The sequence below is a fragment of the Momordica charantia genome, assembly GCF_013281855.1.
Source record: "Momordica charantia cultivar OHB3-1 chromosome 10 unlocalized genomic scaffold, Mcharantia_2.0 BLBB01000010.1, whole genome shotgun sequence".
NCBI lineage: Eukaryota > Viridiplantae > Streptophyta > Magnoliopsida > Cucurbitales > Cucurbitaceae > Momordica > Momordica charantia.
The window spans coordinates 6,303,171-6,318,635 of NW_028275158.1; the positions used below are offsets into that span (position 1 = coordinate 6,303,171).

A 15,465-nucleotide genomic window follows, 5' to 3' on the forward strand; every position below is an offset into this window, starting at 1 on the left:
TTTAAGGGAGCCTTCTGCCTATAAAGCCCCCCTTTCCTTGGTGGCTCTTTTCTCTCAGCTGATCGAGGGGAAAGACAGGGAGGCGGGGAGGGGCATTTTGGTAAATAGGTGGCGAGGCATGGGCAATTGCGTGGAGGCAGTGTGGAAACCAGAGGAAGCGGCAGAGGAGGAGAAGAAGGAGATGAAGGGAGGAATGAGGATCAAAGTTGTGCTCACCAAGGAAGAATTGGAGTGGCTAATGGAGCACATCAATGAGAGAGGAGGGAGAAACTTAGAAGATTTGTTGGAGGAAATACAGATCGAGAGAGGTAGGAGATCGAGGAAAGTGATTTCTCGAGAAGCACTTGATTTCAACACAAGTGCTTCTTGGAAACCCTCTTTGGAGAGCATCGTGGAGTGCCCCGAACTCCCCGATCACATGCAGAGATAGAACACAAATACTTAGATGATTATCGATCAGTATCAAGTTTTAGTCGACCATTGTGAGAAGGAAAAATGAAGAAAAAGAGTAGAACTTTTTCTTTTTTGGTTAGTACAAAAATGGGTGCAAATATGGGTCCTAAATCATTTCTTTTTGCACCCACCTCTCTCTCCTTTTAGTTTAGGTTTTTCAATTTCTTCGTTTTTTTTTTTTTTTACTTTTGGAAAATGAACCAAAAGTTGTAATTAATAATTATAATACATTTTGTTTTCATTAGAGACAGCCTCTTTAGTTTGAACTTTTGTTTAGATGCATTATATGTAAATCTAACATATATAGAGATAGAATAATAGAGATTATTGTGTATGTTTGTCCTTTTTTTTATATCTTAAACTTGAATATAACATCTTTTTTGAATGTTATGAATCTCCACACATAATAAAAATAGATTTACGATAATGACTTAAATAGATTTTTATTAAAGTTTAAGGATAAAAACCAAATATTTCATCCATGAAAACTACACCAAAATAAATTCTTCAAAATAAGTGCCAGAAATTAAATATGAAAATGAAATCTAATTTTTTTTTTATTAAATTGCCTCCAAGTATATATATGATATTAAATTTGTAAATATGCTCTATTTATAGTTTAAAAAAATATATATGATTTGACTTTATTAATCGAATTAAGGTTTATACAATCGAGACATTACTTATCTTAGTAAAAATTGAGTTAATTTCACCATCCTTCATCCAACCAAAAAAAATTATATGAAATTAATGAGTGACAATAAATTTTTAAAAAATACAAAATAATGTAATGAGATTGGATGTATGATCTCATTAGAGTTGTATTAAATGTTCAAAGTTTTTGATTTATTAGGCTGGCTTATAGATTCATTTTCCTTTTCTTAAATATTTTTTTTTCCCTAAATTATTGGCGTAGGGCCCTCCTTTTTCCGTGTGTGGACAAATTCTATAAAATATGGTTTCACCCCAATAAATAAGAGGCCGACTCCCCTACCACCGCCGTGACATACTTACTTATTAGTAGGTCAACAATATTAACGGTACAATATCAATATAAGAACAACATTTTCATCGATACGATCATATTAATTTAGATATAGAAATGAGAGGGAAAAGAGTAGTTTGCAGATGAAAATAAACACGTCGAACAATATGCCAATGTTTTTGTTATTGTCGGCAGGTGAGTATCGACATATATCAAAGATATGCTGACGAAATTTGAACTCGTCAATAGCTCTATCCTGAATTTTTATTTCGTCGACAAGGGCATATCTTGGTAGTTCTATCGCAACGATTGTGCAGATAAAATTATTTTTTTTTTGTTGGGAATAAGAACTATATCATTGTTTTTTTGTTTACTGTTGACGAAAGATTTGCATTGAAAAAAATCAAATTTGTTGTAGTAATCTCAAGGAAACAAAATTAATATACAAACGAATACTTCTTTGTAGTTTCAACTTCCTTTTTTTTTATCTTTCATTTTTATTTTGTTGAATTATCAGTTAGATTTGTAAATTTTCAATATTGTTTTTACCAGATCCCTAAATTTTCAATATCGTGTCTTCTTGATCTTTAAACTTAAATAAATATATGATTGGCCTTTGAACTACAAATTTTGAATCTAATATTTATTTTTAGTTTTAAAAATCTATTAAACATAAAAATTAAAAATTTTCATATTCTATATAATTTTGAAAGTTTAACCACTAAATATTGGTAATCTATATATTTTTTTTTTCTAAATATAAAACCGAGGATCTTCAAATCTAGACAACAGAAGAAAATAACAAATTTTGGAAACGACAATAAGATTCACGGGATTGCTTAAAGACAAGGGAAATAATTTTCATTAATATACGTTCATTTTTTACCTTATCAAACCAAATCTTTCTAAAAATTTAAAAAATAAAATAAAATATTTGGCCAGCTTGCTTTTTATTGAGATGCCCATCATTCCTTGAAATGGGGAAAGAGAATCGGATCTTTCATATTATCTTTTTTTGTCCAAAATGAATCAAGGAATCCAAACTTTTTGATGTAATGTCAAATAAATAAGAAGTTTGATCAAAACAAATGAAATGGATTTGATTTAATTGGTTTTAGCAATACATGAAATTCATTTTCATAAAGTTAAAATTTTACTCTGAATTTGATGTAATTTTGATAAATTTAGTAGTTGGTATATGTATGATAGCTTAATTATAGGTTCCATATTTAAAGAGGTTAAAATCAAATATAGTTAAGAAAACTTCTAGACATCAATTCAATCCTCTCGAGCCCACAAGTTCGAATTATTTATCTCTATTACTTTCTTGCATTCTCATGGGTTAAATGAGGCCTTTACATTCGACCCATCCAAGTCCACCTACTTTTCACTTTACACGTATTTTCTTTCAATTTTGCAAAACTTTTTGTTATTCTATCGATCTCAATAGATACTTTTGTTTTTTAAACATGTAAAACAATATACAACAACAATTCTTGTTTCGCTGCACTCTCTAAATATGCTTGTTAGGTCCCATTTGATAATTTTAAAAAAAGTTGCCTTTATGTGTTTTGCTTCTTTTATTTTACTTTAACGTTCCTTTTGATACTTTTTACCAAAATTTCAAAAGTAAAGACACATTTCTGCCAACCACTTAGATTTCAAAGAAATAGTAATCAAACAAATCATTCTAAAAAACTACCAACAAAATAGTTATTAAAATGACGATAAGAGTTGCAATTTTGTAATCAATTTTTAATCCTAATTTCTCTGGAAAATAATTACACGACCGACAAAAACCGACCGAAACCAACCAATAAAAAAATTTGTTAAATTTCCACAAAATTGTTGGAAGGTTTGATTGCAGTTAGCAGCTTCTCATAAATGAATGGAATTCAATGAACTCTCAACTGCCAAACCCAAACCCATGTGTGGTTGACTGCAAGAACAAAAGCTAAAAAGTTATCTTTCTCTTTTATTTTCTCTTCCTTTCTGTAATTTTCTTTTTTCTTATTATTATAATTTATTTTTTCTTTTCTTATGGCTAAATGAGTCAGTATGAAAATATGAAACACAAGAATGATGCTCTCTATATTTTTTTCTTCTCTTTTTCTTGCTTCCACTTTTTTAGACAATTCAAATTTCAAAAAGCTGTAATTTCTAGAAAGCTACACTTTAATTTTGGCTTATATAAAATTCAAGCATCTTATCTTTTCTCATATAAATTCACATGTCGGCTTTGATATTAACATCGACTTAATATATATTATATAAAATAAGAATAAAGTTACACTTACTTTAGTTTGAATATAGAATCATATGCTATGATATTTATCATGTTCAAATTCTTCTCCAGTATGAATTTTAAAAATAAAAAATATTGAAATATAATTGTAGTTTTTTAAAATTTAATAACTAAATAGATACCACCGTCAATTTTAGGATTAAACATATAGCTTCAAAACTTAACAAGTAAATAGAGAGAATTTAATGTATCGAACCAAAGAAATATAATTCAGAAATGTAAAATCCTATTTGGGCCTTTCTTGATCAACGTGTGGCTGCACAATCATAAGCTCTGTTAACGCCTAACCGGCCTTTATTCATAGTTTTTCTTAATAAATAAAATGAAAATATATTCAACGAGGCTGCCACCTAATAATAAAATTACCAACTAAATTGTTGCTATATTTTCTAATAATTTTTTCAGCAACTATCTTTCGATACTACTCTCATAAAACTATCATCTCGCGAACCTGCTTTATCGAGTTTATGAGAGATATTGATAGGAAAATGCACGTACTTGCAGTCATTTCAGATGCGATCAAAAAGTTTTTTTTTTCAATCCATCCATTGGAGGTGGAGGATTTTAACCTTTAGCAAGTAAAGAGGTAAATATGTATTGGCCAACTAAATGACGCTAACATTTCGATAATTTTTGTCACATCATTACAATTTTAAAATGATTTGAATTTTATTATATGACGAATAAAATAATTAATTATGAAATTAAACATGAACAAAAAAATAACATCAAACTATTTTATAGTTGTCTAGTAGAAATATTAGAAATTTTAATCACACTATATTTAATCTTTATTTACACTATATGGAGGGTGCCAATGAGCTTTTTCTTTTTTTCTTTTTTTTTTAATTCAATAATTACTATGACGAGAGATTGAATCATCAATCTTTGATACAGTAATATGTGTCAAAAATACCTACTCTCATCGGTTTGAGGTTTAAATCTTCAAATTACATATTTGTTATATTAAGAATAAACAAATAAATAGTAAATTTAAAAAGATGAAAACAAGCATCAAAATCGTGTTATTTATACCTCATTTGATAACTATAAGTTTTAATGACGGAAAACAATAGTATTTTAATATTTGAAATTTGGTAAGAAAAAAAAAATTAATGGATTGTTGAGAAAGGTAAGAATACATTTTGGAGGAAATAAACGTAATTTAGAAAAATAGAAAATTAAAAACGAAATATTTTAACAGCACTCGAGCATATCTACTGTTGCAATTGATGAGGTTCAATTTCGATCTGTACCCTCCACAAGACTGAAAAACTATTTCTTTTTTTTTTTTTTTTTCTGAACAGGGAGACTGAAAAACTATTAAGTTGATTGGTTGTGAATCCAGAAATTAAAGAAAAAAATTCAAATATATCGTTTCTACAAAATTTTGATACTCTGTATCATATAATTTACAACCCTAAAATCCTGATTACACTAATTAAACATATTATGTGGTAATTCCTAGAAAAAGTTAAATTAAAGAACGGCAAAAATTATGAATGTAAGTTGAGAAAAAGAAAGCCCTAGAACTTCTCGAAGAAGAAGGGGGAAATTCAATTGGCGACCACAGCAGAGGTAACTCGAGCAGCAGGAATCCGCATGAGCTCGCAAGCCACATCTCTGAATTCGAGAACGCCGCCATCGGAGCACCTCGACAGCATCCGATTCGCTTCTTGCTTCGTCATTTTCACCGTAATTCTCACTGCCTTCTTCTCTGTTTCCTCCTCCTCCGCGCTCTGTTCCTCTCCGTCAATGGCGATTATCACCGGCTCCGTCTCTGCAAATCGCACTCTCTTCTTCACTTTCTTGATTTCCGCCTCCCGCTGAGACGGCGACGGCGGCTGATTCTTCTTGCTCAAATCGTCTCTGTAAACGTAACTCGTCTTCTTCGTTCGTCTTCTGCGACTGGGATTGCTAATTTCGACCGCCTGCAGCTTTCTGTTCAGGCTTGAAATCAAGTTGCTGATCATGATTTTTGGAAACTTGTAGAGAGAGAAAGTTGAGAGGGAGAGAGAAACAGAGGAGATTATGGAAGGAGTTTGTGAGGAAGAAAGGGAGGAAAAGAGAACTATATATAGAGGAAGAAGAATGCTGGAGAATTACAAAGGCATGTATTTTACTTATTGAAACTAATTAACACTTATTTTTTATTATTTAAAACAAAAGTTAAATATACCTTTTTAAATTCTCAATTTTATTAGAAATTCTCAATTAAGTTATTACATTAAATTGTTATCATTTTAACATTGGATATGTGGACATAAAAATATCAATTTCTTGTAAGTGGGATACCTATGCGTTTAGATAAGTTATTATAATAATAATTCAACAATATTTTAATTTTTTGTTAATTAATTCTAAACATTTTGCTTCTCTAAGAGCATAATTAAAATTTTTTAATACATCAAAGATAAAAATGAGAATTTTAAAACATTAATGATCTAATTGAGAATTACCTCAAATATTAAAATTCATGGGGTATATTTTGCCTTTTAAAAATTGTGTTGTCAATAATTCCAATTTTTTTTATATTTATTGCCATTAAATTTCAATTAAATTTCATTTTATGTTTCGTTAATCATTTCTATCAATCATTTCCATCAATAGTAGTTGATCTTGTCTAACAAAAAGTCATGAGTTCAAGTCTTCCCTTCACTCATTTAATTTTTGTGAAAATTTGCTATGGTCTTGGCCTTCCATAAATCATTGGCCACTTTTTCTTACTCCATGCCAATTTTAGTGTTAAGGGTCAAGAGAATAAATAAATTACCTTCGATGTTTAAGAAATGTTAGTACTTTTAGTATTATTTTTCAAAAAAGTTACAAATTTGACATTTTTTCTCATGTGATAGCTTTTTTTTTCAATTAAAATCAAATTATGTCATTTAGGTAAAATCTTAAATTTGATGCTATATTTAAAAATACGTATTATAATTATTTTATCGTTTATGTAATTACTTAAAAAGGGTTATATAAATGGATGTAATATTTTTTGTTAAATATACCATAAAAATTTAACAATAAAGGTTCCAATAGATTTTTATGCAAACTTTGAAATAAAATAATTTAATTATATAAGATCAAGTGTGAAAATTAAAAGATGCTGGAATAAGTTTTAAGACGCTAATTAAAAAAACATCTAAATTGAATAAAATATAATTAAATAAAACGTATAATTTTCAAATCTAGTTTGGAAAACCAACATGGTCAAATGAAAAAACAAAAAAGAAAAGAGTGTCAATTGGGTCAAGTAATTTTTAGAGATGACCCATGACCAAAAAACTTCCTCAAGAAAAGGAAAGCCTTTGGTTTTTGACTCTTTTTAATTTGTCATATGAGATCAAACCAAGCCAGGTAGCTATAGGAGTGGGACACACTTGGCATGCCCAAAATACCTATGCTTGAATCGGTCAAAACCTTTTCATCCCAAGGGTAAAGTGGGCATTTTTCCGTTGATTTCATGTTTTCCTGCCCTATTCCAGCATAACCCAATAGATAAGATATTTATTACTATTCTAAGTGAAGGAATAGGATGTCAATTACATAAATTATGTTTAGGTTGGCGCTTAATAAATTAATTTAATTATAAAAATAGGATAAGAAAAATACAAAGAGAGATGAATATGAATTAATAAAGGTAAGAAGTTTTTTTTTTTTCTGCGTGGAGAGATTGATTAAGTTGTAAACTAATCACCAACCTTAGTATAATGGTAACTATTTTAGTCTATTTATTTTTACTTTTATTACATTTCTTTCCATCATTTTCTTAGCAGGAAACTTAACTTATTTCAAATGCTTAAACTAATGGATTATGGTAAATTTAATCATTTATCAATATCTTAACATTCTTATCGCTTGTAAGTTTGAAAATTTGTACTTGACCTAACAAGTAAAAACCAATATTAGAAAAAATGAAGAAATAACAATACAAGAGTTTGAGCAAATGATGAAAGTAGCAAAGATAACTGAATATTCAATCATATTCAATTATGAGTTATAGTTATCCTTTGTATATAAACAGATATCACCGAAGTAGTGTGGCAAATAAAGAACTAATAATAAAATAGATTATCAAATAACCAACTGATAAAAAAAATAGAGTAGTGAGTACATAATTCGAGTCTTTGCGTGCCTCAAATTAAATTTTTGTTCTAAAAAAACTAATAAAAAAATAGCAGTGAGTACATAATTCGAGCCCTTGAGTGCCTCAAATTAAATTTTTGATCTAAAAAATAATAAAAAATAATAGTGAATACAGTATTATAACAATTTAATATAACTAATAAATTTTATAAAATGTAACCATCAATTTATATTAAATAGTTTATATTATGTTAAAATTTAGTATTATAACAATTTAATATAACTAATAAATTTTATTAAATGTAACCATCAATTTATATTAAATAGTTTATATTATGTTAAAATTTTGTGTTAAAATTTTATAAGTGATCGCTTTAAAAATATAGGGACAATTTTGAAAAAAAAAATAGTTAAAAATACATAGATTAAAATAATATTAAATTTTTTTCAATTAGCATGGATAACACTTCTTTTACTTTAGTATTGTAAAATATCACGAAGTTGAAAATTCAACGGAGAAAGAGGGAAGAAAAAGATTCAACCATGAAAGTCACTCTTTTTTTTTTTTTTTTTTACCGTTCAATGACACATGATTGGAGAAAAAATAAATAATTTGACCATAAAAACCTCACAATATTTCCAAGTTGTAGTACAATTTTGTTAAGGAAAATACACACTCATTGGGAAAAGAAAAAGAGTTACCAAAAAATTTGAAGAGAAAAAGAGATAAAATGACTAGAGGACAAGAAAATTTTACAACATTTTACATTATAACAGGAGAAAGAAAATTTAACGAAAACATTGAAATTCTCTTTTCTTTCTTTATAATAATTAATTTTTAATTTATGGCAAATTAGAGATAACCTAAACCAAATCCTGAAAAGAACAAAAAAACATAACCATTTTGTATTTTGAAAATTAAACTTATAAATACTATTCCTGAGTCCTATCTATATGTTTTTTCTTTTTTTGTTATTTACTTACTTCAAAATTTAAACCACATTTCAACAACAAAAAGAAAAAAGATTTGGATTTTAAAAGCTTTTTTAAATTTCAAAACGGCTAGGAAATCAAGTATATTTTTTTTAAATAAAATTCATACCAACAAAGATGGTGAGGAAACAAACACAATTAAAAAAAAAAAAGGAAAGAAAGAAAGACAGACACAAGAGCGAATAGCTTTTTAAATTTTATTTTTGTTTTGAAAATTGGTTAATAATCTAAATATGTTGGTAAATAACGTGAAGAATACACTAAGGAAAATTAGGAGGAATTAAACATAATTCCAAAAAATGAAAGACTAAAAATATAATCGTTTCAGATTAAGCTTAACTCTTTTTTTTTTTTTTTTAATTTGAAAAGGACATATGTTAAAGAATTAGGGATTGAAAAAGTAAAATTAGTAGGAAAAAGGAAAAACATGAGATGAGACTGAGTCTTGAAAAAGGACATGGTTGAAGTTGATTGTTAATCTGTGATGATGATTATTATTATTATTATTATTATTTTGGGTTAGAAAATGGATGACGTTGAACAGAAGCATTAACATAATTCCACAACTACACGTTTTCGTTTGAAAATTAGTCTAATTTCAAATCAGTCAGACAACTAAATTTAGAACTTCAATCCGACATGTCGTTCGAGACCTCCAATTTGATGCCCTTTCCATTCTTTCCACACCCAGGTCAATCCACGATAAACGGAGAATTAATGTTTCAAATGCTGATGTCAATAAAAATGTTGAAAAATGTAAACGAAAATGATTTGAAAATTTTGACGTGCATAGATGAGATTTTAATAATTGTTGTTATTGATATTATGTAGTACATTAATGAGATTTTAATATCTCGTCGATTTTTTTAGAATATGATAAAAATAATTACTTGGAAAGTTTTGATCCCGAAAGACCAATTGATAATGCTTTTATTTTTTGTTTCTGTTTCTTAATTTTTAATAAAGAAAAATAGAATTACACTACCTCCAACACTCATAGACTCAACAATAATAAAACAACATTTTTACTTATGTTGGAATAATTAGAAATGTGAACAAAAAACAAAAAGTTTATTTTTATGGTTTCCACAAGTTTTATACAATTTTGAGAATATCTATATGAAATGAGAAACAAGAAATATAAATACCTAAATTTCTTAATAAAATTAGAAACGGAAAACAAGAAACGGAAACGACATTACCAAACAAACTTGAATTTTCAATATTATTACACTTTAATTTTGAACTTTCGAATTATCAATTTCAGTCCCAAAATATTAACAAATTTCATATAACTTGACACTTGGAATATTCAAACTAGCTGGAATGACTCGTTCCACATGTTTATATTTTTCTTGGGGTTAATCAAGTCGTAGACTTCTGAAAATCCCCCTTGGGAAGTAGATATTCGTTGAGATAAATATAATTCTGTGTGTAGACTACACTATTTAATATTTTTGCCGCCAGGTTTAAAGAAAAAAATAATTCACATTTCTTGTCAAGAGTTAGAACTCAAATAAATTTTAATTCTAAATTAAAGGCTACACTAAAATAATATAGTTGGAAGTCGAGGAATAAAAATAGAACATTTGGAAGTTCATAAACAAAAGCGAAATAAATATTGTTATATCTAGTTGACCAGCTTCTTTAGCTTAACTGCAGGGCATACCATCAAAGACAAGAGTTCAAGGTGGCCAAACTGAGTTGACCACCAATGTCTTGAGGTCGAGGTGGTCCAGTCGAGCTAACTCCACAATTGAGAGGTCTTGATGTTCTAACACCATTATAATTCATGGGCGCATTGTCGAGAATCTCGTACATCATTAGTCTTCCATAAATCTTAGAAAATCAAAGAGATCATCAAATAGACAATTCAAATGGTTCGAGACTTGAGAACTTCCTTTTGTAAATGGAAGGAGAGGCCTCATTCACAAAATATGTGGCACAATCTTGTTTTTCTTTGCTTTACCAGATAAGGTTTACGAAGAGTAAAGTCTATAAACAAATGTACCAAAAAATCTTTGTTTCTCAAACTCTAACGCTATCACCAAATAAAATATAATAAGTCGTTTTGATTTGCATTGGATAATGGCGGAGTTTTTAACTGATTTTATGTCATGATTTTGGCCAGAAAAAATTTATTAGAATTAGGCATTCCAGACAGAAGAAGTGTTACAAATTGCTACAATCAACTTAACTTATTGTCTTACACATTATTTTTTTATTTTTTATTTATTTATTTTATAAGTTATTTTCTTGTATTTATTTCTCGTTGAGGATTTTTTTTAAAGCGGAACTGAAGTTTTTCTCTCGCTCCTTGAGCTCTTACGAAAAGTTATTTTTTCCTTTGCGGGAAAAAAAATTGATTTTCAAATGCCTAACAAGTAACAACGTTGTAGTCTTTCTCCCCCATTTCATAAAATCACCAAATTAAAAAGAACAAAATTTGATCTAGAATAATTAATTGATTTTTTTCTAGAAGATTAATTGATTTTCAAACATATTTAAATTTTAATAAATAACTATATTTTATTAATAACATTCTACCATTTCATTTCTGCCCATTAAAAACTGCATCATCGGTCTCCAGCTTCCAAAACTCATTTTCTGTATGATTGAATGAATTTAGTTGATTCAATTAGTTTGACCATTGATTCAGTTTCATAACATTAATAAATATACAAATTTCAATCAATCAAATTCTTTTCAATCGGGTCAATTTCAATTTGTTTTCTTAACATTCTTGGGCTAAACTAAAATTTAAGAACTTGATTTCTCACACTCCATGTTCTATCATTTGATCAATTCTATCTCTAATAAATCACTCGTTAAACTTTAAAGCAACACGAATCATAAAAATCAACCTGTTTAATTCTGAGATTGGGAATGAATATTCACACATTTTCTTTTCCGAGCCGGGAAACAAACAGAAAACTGCAGAGAAAATTCAGCACCACCGATCGGAATTCATTGAGAATCCTTTTGAAGAAGCGGTTCTAGAACAGCCGATCTAGGGTTCTTCATTGGAGGTCCTTTTTCTCTTCGTTCGAGTTCATCCAGCCTGAACGTGATCAATCGATCCCAATTTCCCCCTTCGAAAAGAACCCCTGCCTTTCCATCTGTGATTCTCTGAACAATTCCGCAGTACATGTAGTACGGATTGTTCGGATTCTTCACAATCGCGATCATTCCCGGCAGCAGCAGCGGCAGATCCGGCGGCTTCGGCTTCTGCGAACTCATAATCGCACCGATTTCGCCGGAATTTGAAGCGGGCGGTTTCGCTTTCGGAGTCGGAGGAGGAGGAGGATTTTCCGATATGAATTTCCGCAATCCCTTCTCTCCGCCGGGAAATCCGCCGGTTAGGCCCATCAATTCCTTCTCGAATCCATCTTCCGAAACCCCAGCGGCGGCCGATTTCTCGGGGATTTCAGGAATTTCACCCCCTATTTCCGCCGGAATCTCCGCAACGTCTCTCTTCAGCTCCTCTCTCAGACCTCGCTCGCCATTGCAGAGGCCTCTCCCGCCGAGAAGCTGACCCAAATCGAACTCGGCGGCGGGCCGGAAAACGCGATGGCTCGATGAGGCTCGCTGGGGAAGGGGGAATCGGCGGTGGGGAAGGAAGCGGCGGCGGTTTTGGCCGAGGAAGGTGGATTTGAGATGCGGAGTGGGGAGGGAGATGGAGGACGCCATGGCTATGGCTATGGCTTCTGCTTCTGCTTGCGGTGAGTCTGTGACTGTCACTGTAGCATTACCCACTTCAACTGGCTTTCTTTGGTTTGGTATTTTCTATTATCTTCTTCTTCACCAATAAATGTTTGAAGCCTTTTGCTTCATTTCATCCTCCTTTTAAATGAGGAATAATAAAAATATCTCGTTTTTTAATGATTTTTGGGATGATTTCGAATTTTGATAGCCACGGATATTTTTTTTTTCTCTTTTGATATTTCTACCTATCTTGCACGTAATTCGAATCACTAAACTCTGTATGAAATTAAACCCAAGTAAAATTAGAACAAATATTGAATAATATTTTAATTGAATGACAGTAGAAGAGGTGACATTTCAGTTTTCAATCTCTACTCGTCCCTAATTGATAACTAATCGTCACGTGTTAGATGTTGGGTAACTCAAACTTCAAAGTCGGGATAAGTTTCAAGACGTGTTTTTTTATTTTCGTAAAATTTTAATCTCTACCTACCGTGTTATTTTTTTTAATTATTTTTCTAAGGATTTGGAAATAAAAAAGAGGGAGTGGGAGGTACTAATTTGCCACGAGGGGGAATTTACTCCCCTCTCTAGCCACTTTATTTTGTTGGCCTTCGTTTTTGCACAAAAATCAAAGCATTAAACCTTACCAAATTACTCGTTGATTCGATTTCTTTAACTATGAAATGCTCTAATCTCTTTATTTTTTCAATTTTAAGGTGAATGACATATAATATTTCTAATTTTATGACTTTATAGGCTAAGTTAACAAAAATGAGGATAAAGATGAAACTGGGTACAATAACTAAATTTTATAAGACAGGATAGTTAATATGTGGCTTAGATTTCATTGGAGTGTGATATGAATATGATATCTATGAACAAGTGAATGTGTGGCTAAAAAGACATTGCTACCCCCAAAATTCTCTTGGCCAACCAGATGCCCCATTCTCAAGAATCACATTGACAAGCAAACATATGTGGAATATGATCAGACAATTTAAGTAACACTTGTCGATCTCCTAGTGGTGCCTCGATTTGCTCAAGATGTTGAAGTTGACAAAATGAGAAAGATATTGATGAAAATCAAAATTTTGGCTAAAACAGCGAAAGCTTTAAATTAACTTCAAAATGATGGGCTAAGTTAAAACTTTATCTTCCTCAACAATCTTGTTTATTCCTCGAAGAAATTATTGAAATAAGTTACTGTTGAGTTTGAAAGGAGTACAAACAAAATCTAACATTGATTTAATCAGAATAAATGATAATTATCTTAATTAGTAAGAGGTCTTTTGAGTGAGACCAAAAATAAAGTCGTGAACACTATGTCTAGAGTAGACAATATCATACTATTGTGGAGATACTTGAAGTAAAATATTTTTTATTTTTTTATTTTTTTTAGTACAATAAATAAGAAAGGATTCCAACTTATGACATCAAAGATATATCAATTATCGTTGAGCTAAACTCATATTGACATATATTAGTTAAAGATTTTTAAAAGAATTTTGCAAATCAAAAAATAAATATGTGCATGTGGGCTTGGGTGGGTTATAACTTTTGACTTTATTTGTTTTCAAATAAATGGAAGGTAGATTTTTAGTTAAGGGGCTCACTGAAATTAAAATTTAATTTGCTTTGAACCAAGTTTAGTAATTAAAATCTCTCTTTTTACTTATGAATTATGATAAAATTAAATATGTTTCTATTTATTTTAATTCAATGTTATTCCATGTCACTAACAATTTTATAAAAAATAAAATTTGATTTCTTTTAGGGGCCTTTGTTTCATGTGGGATGATTATCCAGATGTCCGTGTTTATTTGATAGGAATGTTGGATACCCAGATATTCTTAGATGTCCGTGCATCATAGTATGCCTATACGGGAGGCATCTGAGCAATTTTAGATGAGTAGATGTCCTCCTGCAACATGGGTTTCTAAGACTATCGTGTTGAAGACATCTTCTTTTGACAATTTTGTCCCTCATTATTTTTGTTCTATAATATTTTTTCATCAATAATATTTATTTCTCATTTATTTTATTTTATTTTAAAAATAAATGTATGCACTAATTCATTGATAAATGTCCAAATACAATTTTATTTATATGCTACATTTAAATATAAACTAAACATTAGTCAATGTATAATATCTTAATTTGTTTGTAATTCAAATATAGGGTGTAATCTTTCATTTATTTTATTCTTCCTATAGTCACCAAACATAAACTAAAATTGACATAAAAATATAACATTAAATTAATAAAAGTACAATTTTTATATGAATTCAAATAACATTAAATTTAACATATAAATTGTATGATGATCGGTAAGGGCATTTTTGTAACATTACATAACTTTAGAATATTCTCACGAATAAATCGTACGAAACAAACATGGTTATCAAAATATTCCCATATATGTTTATAAATTTTTCTACAAAACAAACGTGGCTATTTAAAATTCCGGTCATCTAAAATTCCGGGCATATGAGATTCCAGACATCTGAAGATGTCGGACATCTACATTCCCAAAAAAACAAACGGCTCCTTAAGTCTTTTTTAGTATGATTTTTATTATATAAGTTGTCACGGAGTTATTTAATCTAAACTTTTTTGAAAAAAGTAAAGATGTTCAAGAAACTAACACTTTACTATTTTTTAAACAAAAATTTAATTTGAATATATAACCTAAATAATCCAAACTAATTGACCCAAATATTTTCATAACCATGTTACGTTAGGTATTTATTTAAATGTTAATTTTCGGCATAATTTCTATTTAAATGGTTAAATTTTCATAGCAAATCTCAATTTAAAAAGATAACATTCTTGATTTCTTAAGAATATCTTATGATTTATAAAACATAAAAAATTATAAAATTTAAATTATCAAGGCATTAAGTCTCAAAAGGCAACAATGTCTTATAAATTGTAC

The 15,465-nt window shown here is 29.5% G+C and overlaps 3 protein-coding genes across 3 annotated transcripts; 1 reads left to right on the top strand and 2 right to left on the bottom strand.

Annotated features, from left to right (window-relative positions):
• The first annotated feature begins 118 nt into the window (after positions 1-118).
• On the top strand, positions 119-430 carry LOC111008308 (uncharacterized). Its single transcript, XM_022280964.1, has one exon. It carries the CDS (start codon positions 119-121, stop codon positions 428-430), a length of 312 nt encoding a protein of 103 aa, XP_022136656.1.
• Positions 431-5,094: 4,664 nt separating this feature from the next.
• Positions 5,095-5,803, bottom strand: LOC148208455 (uncharacterized). The gene has a single exon (XM_088118950.1). It carries the CDS (start codon positions 5,714-5,716, stop codon positions 5,300-5,302), a length of 417 nt encoding a protein of 138 aa, XP_087975076.1. The 5' UTR covers positions 5,717-5,803; the 3' UTR covers positions 5,095-5,299.
• Positions 5,804-11,672: 5,869 nt separating this feature from the next.
• NDHS (NAD(P)H-quinone oxidoreductase subunit S) lies at positions 11,673-12,649 on the bottom strand. Its single transcript, XM_022280769.2, has one exon. It carries the CDS (start codon positions 12,510-12,512, stop codon positions 11,790-11,792), a length of 723 nt encoding a protein of 240 aa, XP_022136461.1. The 5' UTR covers positions 12,513-12,649; the 3' UTR covers positions 11,673-11,789.
• Between the last annotated feature and the right edge of the window lie 2,816 nt (positions 12,650-15,465).

What these genes read in the sequence shown, in the direction of transcription:
- LOC111008308 (XM_022280964.1), top strand. Translation starts at nt 119, where the DNA reads ATGGGCAATTGCGTGGAGGCAGTGTGGAAACCAGAGGAAGCGGCAGAG.
- LOC148208455 (XM_088118950.1), bottom strand. Translation starts at nt 5,716, where the DNA reads ATGATCAGCAACTTGATTTCAAGCCTGAACAGAAAGCTGCAGGCGGTC.
- NDHS (XM_022280769.2), bottom strand. Translation starts at nt 12,512, where the DNA reads ATGGCGTCCTCCATCTCCCTCCCCACTCCGCATCTCAAATCCACCTTC.